Genomic DNA, 11376 nt, shown 5'->3' on the forward strand with positions numbered 1-11376 from the left:
ATGTATCATTCAAAAGACTATTATATGTTCTCATGTTTTCTCCTTTCTACTTTGCTCAGCAGATAAAGCTGTACAGTTGTCATGTAAGTATAATGTGTGCATCACATCCATACATAAAGAACAATAAAAACATATGCACAATGTGTATATTTATGTGTTCAAAAAACAATCTTCTGAAGTTCTTTATATCACAATAACAGTTTTAGAGCTAAAAACTACATTACCCATGAATCTTTGTGTGATCTGCGATTGGCTGGTGACCGGACACCGTCATTTGACGTAATCTGAAGGCGCGCGCGAAACTCATGTGAGTGTCCACCCTCCTCCGTTTTCAACTTTTAATGTAGCTTTTCATCGCTTTTTACGTTTGCTACACAGTTTATTTTCTGGTATATATATTATTAAAGTGCCCTGTCGTGTTTACAGTGCATTGTTTTCTTAAATATGTTTCGTTCTGGTAACATTTTTGACTGAATACGAGTTGTGTGAGGTTGTGCGTGTGCTGTCAGTGAACGTTTAGAAAGCTAACGTTAGCCTGGTTGTTTGTAGCCGCTTGTCACTGACCTCCTCACAGTCTTAAACACTGTGTTGTGGTTTGTAGTACGGAGAGCATGATGTCAGCGCTGTTACAACAGCCAGGATATGAGGAGGAGAGGCTGCAGACGGTCTCAAAGAAGCTGCCCTGCAGAGAGGTCCAGGCAGGGATGCTGCTGTCGCTCATGGGTCAGGTATGTTAGGCTCGTGTCGATCTGAAGTGAGATCCTGGCTGCGGGGGCGCGCATTAATACACTAAAAGTGGACCTATATTATTTCGCTTCGACTTCACCTAAATTAATGAGAAATGGCAACATGTGGCAGGGTTACATTATTGTTTTAGCATATAGCATTAGTTATGGGATACACATTGTCAAACTGCATTTTCGGCCAGCCACAAAAACGTACACTCACTCTATAAATCTCTGCCCCACCATCATTCAAGGCACATTTATTTATATAGCACATTCAAACACAAATTGCCTTACAAAAAAACAACACATATATTACAAGAGAAACACATTATACAATTACATTAAAAAACAATGTTATATTGTATAGCTAAGATACACAATATTTCAGACTTATAGCACCTGCTGACCTGCACAAAAATCATTTTAATTGGACTCTAACATACCTTACAAAAGATAAGAAACACATTTAATAAAGTAAAACACAACTATACAATGGAATACAGCAATCATTGTATTAAGTATACTCTACATTTAAAATCTTTACAAGTGTATTTTGTAAGTGGGAGGTTGTGGCTCAGTGGTTAGTGCGCTGATCTTTGGATCACGGGGACACTGGTTTGAATCCCGCTGCAGTCAAACATTCCGCTGTGTGCTTGGACAAGACACTTCGCCCCAAATTGTTCCTGTGGGGATTGCCCACAGTATTGAGTGTATGTAAGTCGCTTTGGATACATTCAATACAAGTGACATGTAATGTAATGTATTCATTTCAGCTAAAAGAGTAACTGTTGCATGTAACTTTAAATCAAGTTATATTTGTCCATTTTGGATTGGCGTTTTTGTTGATAAAGGAATATCTATGTTGTTTGTATTAGAATAAAGTGTTTGTTGGATTGTCATTAATCATATTGACATGTCATATTTCACAGCCACACCAGTACAGCTATCCCTCAATCTTCATCTATGGTCATCAATCTTCAGGGAAGAGTCATGTGCTGAATGTTTTGCTGAAGGAACTGGAGGTAATGTTTAACACAAACTTAAAATGCTCCGTTTGTTTTTTCATTTAAGTAAAAAAAAAAAACAGCAATTCTGTTCATTTTGGTATTTGGAAGTAGCAACTTTTCGCATTTTGCCTGAATAATTGTTTTTACAATTTATCTGTTATTCAATTGAATTGTTTTCTTTTCTGACTGTCTGTTGCTAACAGTATGTAACGCTGAATCACAGCAGTGGAGAGCAGTAACAATTAGAGTGTTTGAGTTTCATTAAGGACTTTTAATTGTTCAGTGTGCAACAAAAGCACAGGAGAGTCAACACAATGTGAAGGTGTGTATTTAACTGCACATAGATACAAAACTGATTGTCTTTTCCTCCTCCTCTTTGCAGCTGCCCCACGCCACAGTGAGCTTTGTTGAATGTGTTTCTGTTGCCTTGCTGTTTGAACAAGTGCTGCTGTCCTTCTTTGGCTGCGATGCTGCCTCGCTGCTCCCCCGCAGGCCCTCCCTGTCTGACTTTGTACGCATCTACAGACAGCAGAGCTCGCAGTCTCCTGCCAAGCAGACGCGATACATTGTGAGTGCACTTTATTCCCCAACCAGAAAATCGCTCCTCACTTGGCACACCAAAATACTATAATCCATGGCATATCAAATGTATTATTCTTGGGATGTGTCACTCAAATGTATGGCAACATGATTAGGAGTGATAACAAATGCAAATAGACGCTAAACAAAGCTCCAGATGCATAATGCCTGGAGAAAAATGGTCAGATTTCCAGCCAGCACTGGAGTTTTAGTCTAGAATGTTGGCTTACTATATTTTAAAGTAAGCTCACAGCATATAAAACAGCCTTTTACAACCTCTAGTTTGTTAGATATGAGTTACATTACATTTTGCTTATGCTTTTATCCAAAGCGACCTACAATAAGTGTATTCAACCATGAGAAAACAAACTAACAAAGGAAGACTCCTCCTGAGTACATTACCTTTCACATAATCACACTTTTTCTGGTATATATTTTTCAGGTAATGGAAAAAGCAGAGCTTCTGAGAGACTCTGATGCCAATCTCCTCCCTGCTCTCCTGCGTCTTCAGGAACTGGTGAGAAAGTGCAGCACGCTCTTTGTGTCATCTATCAAGCCAGCAGCTCTAATGTTGTTGCAGATGATGAACGGGGACTGGAGGAGCTTCCTTTGTTATAAATGATCTGGAGCTGAGTGCGTGGAGCGCTTTAATAATGTTGTTCCGGAAGAAAGATGGCAATCCCACACAGCATTTAAATTGAGGACATATAGAGGACAAAGACTATTTGTGTTTTATTCCTGTGACAGCAGTTTTTATCTGGTGGGTTGTTTATAGAGATCCTTTAGCTGCCCATTTCAAACTGTCCATCATTGTTCCTCATGGCACAAAATCATATTGTCACGGTAAAACAAATGAGTAGAGCTATTCAAATGTCAAAAGACTTCAACTAAACAATACGCTGAAATACACTCAACATTAGATCTATATATATAAAACATAAATTGAGTGAGGTAGCAATGTCTGTAGCCATGGAGACACACTCACTGAATCCCCTTGTAGTACAAACCAATGTTATATCACACATTATGGGACCTCTTCAGGTGGAGGACAACGTTACCGTCATCCTGCTCAGTGAAATCGTCTGGGACAGGTTCAGACCAAACACCGGCTGTTTCGAGCCCCTTCTGCTCCATTTCCCCGACTACAGTAAAGGTAGCATCCTTCACACACACACACACACACACGGACGCACACGACACGATCAGCATTCAGTGTCATGAATAAACTCCCGTCACACTGCATAATTGTGAGGCACACTTGGCGGATTCTGCGTGAAATGTGTACCTGTGACTTTGTTCTTACACATAAGGCAGAGACTGAAGAGGAATATGCATGTATTTTTAAAACATTTAGCACGACAGGAATTGTACTTGATGTTAGAAGAAACATTGCTTTTTAAAATATTGTTTTGTGTGAGTAGTTCTACTGACAGTGCTACTTCTATGCATTTGAAGGTGAGCTGCAGCACATTTTGGCCCAGGACAGAAATCCTTCATATTCGGATGAGTTTTACTCGGCTTACATCAACATCCTGCTGGGAGTCTTTTACTCGGTGTGTCGAGACCTCAGAGAGCTGCGACACCTGGTCAGACACACACACACACACACACACACACACACACACACACACACACACACACACACACACACACACACACACACACACACACACACACACACACACACACACACACACACACACATACACACACAGACACACACACACACACACTCACAGACACACACTCACACTCACAGACACACACACACACACTCACAGACACACATACACACACACACGCACACAGGCACACACACATACACACATACACACACACATACATACATACAGACAGACACACACACACACACACACTCACACACAGACACACATACACACATACACACTCACAGACACACACTCATACACTCACACACATATACTCTCTCACACACACACACACACACACACACACACACACACACACACACACTCACACTCTCATAAATTAGAGAACATTTTTCATAGTTTTGATTTTCTTTCAGTCTGGGATCATTGATTCTCTTTCTCCTCTTGTCAACCAGGCTGCTCTCAACTTCTCAAAGTTCTGCGAGCCGTTAGCAGAAGGAAAAGGTAAAACATAAAGAGGTGTATTCTTTCATCTGACAGCTGATCAATAATAAACACATCTCTAGTTTACCCTTTTATTTGTGCTCATTTGAAGAGAGATCTTTCTAATCTTGTTGAAATGAGTTTAAGCTATTTGAACTTTTCAGCATTTCTCTCTTTTAAAGCTGCGTTCACAAGCTGTAAACACAACAGTCAAATATTGTCACCATATAAAGTTGTTGATGTGAATATGCTGGCAAACCTTTTCTCATTTTCACATCCACCATACTTCAGCAAAATATAGGTAAACCATAACACCTAAATGTAATAGAATTATAAATTAAGTTGAATAATCACTGTTTTTATAGCTTTTTATGTTCTGTTGTGACAAAACAATCTGTCTCTCTTATATCCGAAACATTGAGTTAAATTAGGCAAAAAAGCCTCATAGTTCATTGGAGACTGCAGAGTAAGGTGATATTTGTATTTATCACAACAAACGTCACCCCTCCTTAACCGTTACGCAATTACATGTTCCTATTCTTCCTGATAACATCTATTCTCTTATAAGCCATTTAAAGTGATTGTATGCTCTTAATGTGGCTTTTTCATCAATGCTCCTCTGTGCATGACTTCAGTGAAAGAGACGGACACTCACAAGCTGTGGAGAAACATCGAGCCTCATCTGAAAAAAGCCATGCAGACTGTTTACCTGCGGGAAGTGTCCAGGTCTGTCGGCTTTACATCGATCTGCTAATGAACCATGTCACTTTCTGATCTAACGGCTCGTTCTAGTTCTGCTTGAACAACCTGAATCAGCGTATTTACTGCTGCTGTGGTTTGTGTTCATAATTCCCTGTTCTCTGTTCAGCCTGCAGTGGGAGCAAATGCAGCAAATGGAGGAGAAGGAGAGTGGAGCAGTGAGAGGTACCAACACACACTTAGCGCTGTTGAATCTAATGACGTAATACGCTTGCAGAGCAGATGTTAAACTGCTGAAACAGGTGCATTGACATTTTGTATTAATGCTCAAATTGGGAACAGCATAAAAATGACTCCCACCGTATGAATCAATGTAGGGTTGCTGAGCATCATGATGTACTGTATGAAAGTCTTTTTACACACTGCACAGTACACCTGACTCATTCCTTTATTTCCCTTCAGGTTTGTCCGCTCACACTCATGTTGAGCTGCCTTATTACTCCAAGTTCCTTTTGATTGCTGCCTACCTGGCATCCTTCAACCCTGCCCGCACAGACAAACGCTTCTTTGTAAAGGTACAGCAGTTTTATATTATAAATATTGGTATCTTGTACAGATTGTAAAGCCCTTTAAGTGTTATTGTGTGAGTTTAATGTTGCTCTGTTATCCCCCAACAGCACCACGGTAAAATAAAGAAAACAAACTTCTTGAAGAAAAATGAAAAGGTGATCATCTTCACATAACACTGCCCTTTCTGCACATTTAAGCTAAGTTATATAATCTTAATATGTCTCTGTTTTCTAGACTAGTAACCACCTTCTAGGGCCGAAGCCGTTTCCTCTGGATCGCCTACTCGCCATTTTCTACAGCGTGGTGGACAGCAGAGTGGCCCCCACTGCCAGCATCTTCTCCCAGGTCAGGGTCGAGACACTTTCAGACGCAAAAAAAAAAAAGTTACCGTAAATGAATAATGATCGGTTTTCTTTGGCACGTTCTATCACATCTTATTCCGTTTGTTTTATGTTTCTGCATCATTTCAATTGATTCTCTTTGGCATCTCATAAGTGACTCATAGTCTTTTAGCCGTGCTAGTGGTACAGTATGGCTGTAGGGATGGAAATGTCTGAGAGTGTGTTGGTTTGCCATTTCTCTACAGCCTGAAATACCAACTTCTGGATGGGACATTTTGATGTCATCATGTCCTAATCTGTTAACCTGAGCTCTGTAGTGGGATGATTCTTTATTTTATTTTGCCCTACAGTGCCTTCAATCTTTCTCTATGATTGTGACTTTGAAAGTCAACTTTAGGAATACTCCAGGGTCTGTGAAGTAGCTTCTACACAATATTTAAACAAATAACGTCATGCTTGTTTCCCCATTTGCCAGTTAAGCAAATGAAATGAGAACATAGTGTCATTTTAACAGGATTTTAAATTGTAATTGTTCCCATTTCTGGGAGCAAATGACACACTATGTTATGTTAAATCAAACTTAATGGCCACAGTGTCTCAGATGAGAGTTTTCTACCCATATGGTCATGAGTTTCGTACCTGAGGCCAAATGCTGATCTATTTATGGCCCGAGCATGAAATGGGTTTAGGAAATTAGGCTCAACCCATATCTGTGCTACTGGCAGTCATTTAGTGCTTCAAAGTGAGGCAAAGCTGTTTAAAGAAGTGGAACCGAGAGGCATTTCATGTTTCCCTCGATTCTCCGTCAGATCTCCTCTCTGGTGACCCTGCAGCTGTTGACGCAGGTCAGTCATGGCGACCAGATCGATGCCCCAAAATACAAATGTGCCGTTTCTATGGACTTCATCTGTGCCATCTCCAGGTGTGTGTGCATGTCTGCTAAAACACATTTGACTGAAAATGAAAACAAATTACGAGTTTTTTCACAGAGGATATGCTTTGTCTGCTTTACCTTCCAGGACTGTGAATTTTGAGATTATCAAATACCTTTATGACTTCCTGTGAGCCCCTGAGGAAAAGAAAGAGGCAAGACACGGTGACAGAAAGACAAAAGAGGATAATATCCATCTAAAGATAAGCAGTATCAGGAGATGGACTGTTGTTGGGATTTTTTGTGTAAGAAAATAATCCAATTATGTCGCTGCCCCCTTGTGGTTAAAGAATAACCCTGTTTTCCTTGTCTCATGACTGTTAATAATAATGTTTAATATTTGTATAAAATAAAAGCCATTTTCGCATGTTTGCTTTATACTTGTTTTAGTTTTTCTATGTTTTACAGGATATATCAAGCGTAATACTATAGTTTACATTCCTTTTCTTTTTTATTACAAAAGATCATCCTGTTTCAAATAATGGCAGAAAAAGATGAACACGATGCAGGTTAAGCATGTGTGCCTTACATGGAGCGACCTTGGCACCGTGCAGGAAAATCATCGTACTTGTTTAAAGGGAGGGTTCACTTTCCACAACGTGTCATATTTGTTGATCCTGTTGTATGAGGTCGTATACTGAAGTCATGGGGTTTGCTGAACAGGCAGTAAGTTATTAAGCTAATACACACACCCACACCTAAATGCCACACAATCACAAGCTGCTGTTTTGTCTTCTGCTTCAGCTTTATTTAAAAAAGGATAAAAAAGGTAAACATGAGAACACTGCTTAATCTCTTCAGACACTTTTACCTGTTTGTGTACTTTACGCTGCAAGAACAAGTAAAAAGTCATTAAGTATTTTGATGTAGACGCCCAGAAAATACAGATTTGGAAAGCATTAAGTGCATATAACTGCCACTCTGCTCCACTTTCTCCCTGTTTAATCCCTGAGGGAATCTGTGGGTAAGTGGACCGTCTGAGAGATCATCCCTCGTGCCAAGGTGTCCTTGGGAGAGCTCAGCGACGATAAACAAAGACAAGTACCACTTTGCAAAGGTCATCCAAATGCATATGTGATTCTTTTAGAGGTTAGAAATAAGATATGTCAGAGTTTGCAGCAGAATTACAATAACCTGGTTTAAATCTTTATAGAAATCTTAGTCTATGAAAGACCTTTTCTTCAGAGGCCATGTACTGAACTCTCAGGTTGAATTGTGTATAAGGATAAAGTCATCGGGGCAGGCACTAAACACTGTGCCTCCTATTGTGGATCATCGTCATGATGTGGGTCAGGTCCAGGCTTTTTATCATCACCTCCATGAAATCCTCGTCACCTCGAGCACCGGCCACAAACTCCTCCAAGGAGAGCTCGCCTGTTAGAGGGAAAAGACGTTTAAAAACATGCAGTTTTCTCCCAAATTAAGTCAAGTAAAAATAGTCCCACACCCCCGTTTTAAAATTGCATTTCATGTATTACATTGTACTTGTTGAATTAACATCCTTTGGTAACGATTTAAGGATTGTTGGAAGTTCATCAGCCATCCACATAATATTGTGTTGTTGTGATTGTCTGGTTTTCTACAGAAGAAAATTAGTGCCTACCATGAGAACAAATGAATATGAACATTTATTATTCATTACATTTTTTTTATTCAGTTGCATTTTGTGTAAGAACCATTTAATCGATAATTACATTCTTAAATTACTGAAAATTAACTTGACATTTTAGGATTAAAGTTGAATTTCTGAGAATAAAATAAATACTACGGTTAAAAATAAAGGAATTTTTTTTATGTCTGGTCTTCCATAGATTTTAGCCTCAAGACAGCCTCACAGCTGATAAATGTCTCAACACTGTCCTCCCAATGTTCTAAATCTCACACACTCACCATCTCCGTTTATATCGATCCTGTCAAACACGCGGTTAGTGAAATCCTCAGCGGAATCTTCCTGACTTTCATTCCCATTGATGGCACGGATAGCCTGCAGGAACAGAGTATATCAATATGCCATGATGAGACCATGAGTTGCTATAAAATAGAGAGTGCATGATATGCTGTACCTTTATGATGTTGAGGAGCTCATGCCGGTCAATGCAACCATTACCATCCACATCATAGAGTTTGAAATACCAGCGCAGCTTGTGCTCCATCTTCCCTCTCATCACCAGACTGAGAGCAGCCACATACTCTATGAAGTCTATGTAGCCGTCCTGCAAAAACAAGTGGGGAAAAACATCAATCAATGATTATACATCATCGTCTGATTAATATTTAACTATTTTCACACATTCAAAGATAAAAATCACTGACGACGGTACCTTCATTTCAACTTTCAAATTCTATCTGTGTGAAATAAAGTGTGCCACAGGGTCATCTCCAGGGACTGTCCAAACAACATCAACAATCTCACAGATAATCCCATAGTTGAAATCATGCAGAGAGATTAACATGACCTTTTGTGAGCTGAAGGGGGCCTAAATATAGCGATGACCCTGTTCATGCTCCCAGACAATCTTAATAAACATGATCCGGGGTTTACAAGCGTGTAGCTGGGAGATAACTGAACCGCTTGTTTGAGTTATAATTGTATATTCAGTGTAGATAATAAAGACAGAATAACTCACTGATGCACACAAACTTAAGTCTTTCTTCATCTCATGTCAATAACGTCTTTATGTCCACATGGTATTTATTTAGTTTACTCTGTCTCTTTAAAAGGGAGTAGAAAGAAATGCAAAACATGACGCAAACTAGAAACCCCACATATACCCAGAGGTGGGAAGTAGTGGAATACTAATACTTCGTTACTGTACTTGAGTACATTTTTCTGGTATCAGTACTTTACTCCACTCCTTATTTTTCTGACGACTTTTCCCCTTTACTTCTACTACATGTGTAACACAAATACCTGTACTTTCTACTTCTTACATTTTGAAAACAGGTTTACTTTAGTTTGAATCTGTGTTTGGTGGCGTGATCATTATTATTTAGAGTCATTGCCTATTGATTTGAACACGATCCGTGTATCCATCATTTCCTGGTCTTCTCTAAAGAAGAGCGACCAATGAAAACGTTGTCAAGTTGCCGTTGTTCAGCATGGAAACATTCATTAGCTAACAATGACATTATTGTTCTATTAATATAAAGGGTACTCTTTAAAACAGCTGCTAGTTATGGGTACTTTTTTTACTGAAGTACATTTCGAAGCCCATTCTTCTTTACTTTTACTTGAGTAAAGAAGTTTAGTCAGTATTTTATTTTTAAACACGAGTATCTGTACTTCTACTTGAGTAAAGGATGTGTGTACTTTTGCCATCTCTGCATATACCATCAAATCCTGACCCTCTCAGATATATAAAAAAAACGTTTTTTCTCTGCAACCGAAGTCTAAACCCTCTTGAACTTTGTATTTGAATGTACAGAATCTTACTTTGTTCATGTCAAACGTGCGGAACATCTGCTCGATGTAGGTGTTGGCCTCCTGGTCCAGGCCACGCAGGCCGAAGAACTGCTTGAACTCGTGCAGGGTGAGCTGACCCGAGGGACACTCCGTCATGAACTTCTTGTACCAGAGGTGCATCTCCACCGCCTGCAGGTCGTCCACGGTGCTTGAGGATGAGTTACCCATTCCTCTTTGACACCTGGGTGTGTAGGGAGAAGATACCTTGAACCTCTTTTCTGCAGCTGCTGGTCTACTGTGAAGGGGATGTTATCCCTCGTCACAGTCACACAACAACAGGGCTAAGGGGGAGAGCAGCAGCTGATGGGGGGGCCTTTTGTAGCTGGGGACGTCCTCCTTGGGTCTAATCCATAGACTGTATATATAAATATCTAATCACTGTCTGTAAGCCGGACAGAGGCAGATGATCAGCATAATCGGCCCATTGAAAGGCCAGGTGGACTTCTCCATCCATATTTACCACGAGAACTGCTGACACACAAGATGCAGCTTTCTACCGTCATGTGGAGACGAGGGACATCCATCACATAATGCATCTGAACTGAGGACTCCAGCAGGTGTTGCGTTCTTGTTTTACACTATGCACATTACAAAACACACTACTCAGCAGATTGAGAATTCATAAAAAATGATCTTTAGTTGCTGCTCTATTTCTGAGATTTGCAGAATCAAATCAAATCAAAATCATGTCTCAAAACATATCTTGCACCTTGATGCTTTTTTTCCCCAGTATTTATTTTTTCCGTTTTAGCCTATTTTTTTTGTTATACAGTACTACGTCTATAACACTGTCCTACCACATCATACCAACATTTCTATTTTTCTATATTTAAACTGAAAAACCTAAGTATTATTACTTAGTCACAGTGAAAATTATTCAGTTTTATGCCTACAATGTTAACATGCGACTTCCTATTATAATCATACCATCTCACTTTACAATG

At 39.7% G+C, this 11376-nt stretch overlaps 2 protein-coding genes across 2 annotated transcripts; one reads left to right on the forward strand and one right to left on the reverse strand.

Annotated features, from left to right (window-relative positions):
* The first annotated feature begins 288 nt into the window (after window positions 1-288).
* On the forward strand, window positions 289-7347 carry orc5 (origin recognition complex, subunit 5). The gene is made up of 15 exons (XM_034235881.1): window positions 289-307; window positions 602-728; window positions 1658-1750; window positions 2118-2303; window positions 2757-2831; window positions 3356-3467; window positions 3770-3900; window positions 4401-4449; window positions 5064-5154; window positions 5297-5352; window positions 5590-5702; window positions 5805-5852; window positions 5932-6042; window positions 6848-6960; window positions 7058-7347. The coding sequence occupies exons 2-15, from the start codon at window positions 612-614 to the stop codon at window positions 7101-7103; spliced, it is 1341 nt and encodes a 446-aa protein (XP_034091772.1). The 5' UTR covers window positions 289-307; window positions 602-611; the 3' UTR covers window positions 7104-7347.
* A 607-nt stretch (window positions 7348-7954) lies between these two features.
* On the reverse strand, window positions 7955-10655 carry guca1a (guanylate cyclase activator 1A). The gene is made up of 4 exons (XM_034235882.1): window positions 10403-10655; window positions 9033-9182; window positions 8860-8953; window positions 7955-8343 (listed from the first exon to the last, which is right to left on the reverse strand). Exons 1-4 carry the CDS (start codon window positions 10598-10600, stop codon window positions 8216-8218), a joined length of 570 nt encoding a protein of 189 aa, XP_034091773.1. The 5' UTR covers window positions 10601-10655; the 3' UTR covers window positions 7955-8215.
* Window positions 10656-11376: the final 721 nt, after the last annotated feature.

The sequence above is a fragment of the Gymnodraco acuticeps genome, unplaced genomic scaffold (genome assembly GCF_902827175.1).
Source record: "Gymnodraco acuticeps unplaced genomic scaffold, fGymAcu1.1, whole genome shotgun sequence".
In the NCBI taxonomy this organism is placed as follows: Eukaryota; Metazoa; Chordata; class Actinopteri; order Perciformes; family Bathydraconidae; genus Gymnodraco; species Gymnodraco acuticeps.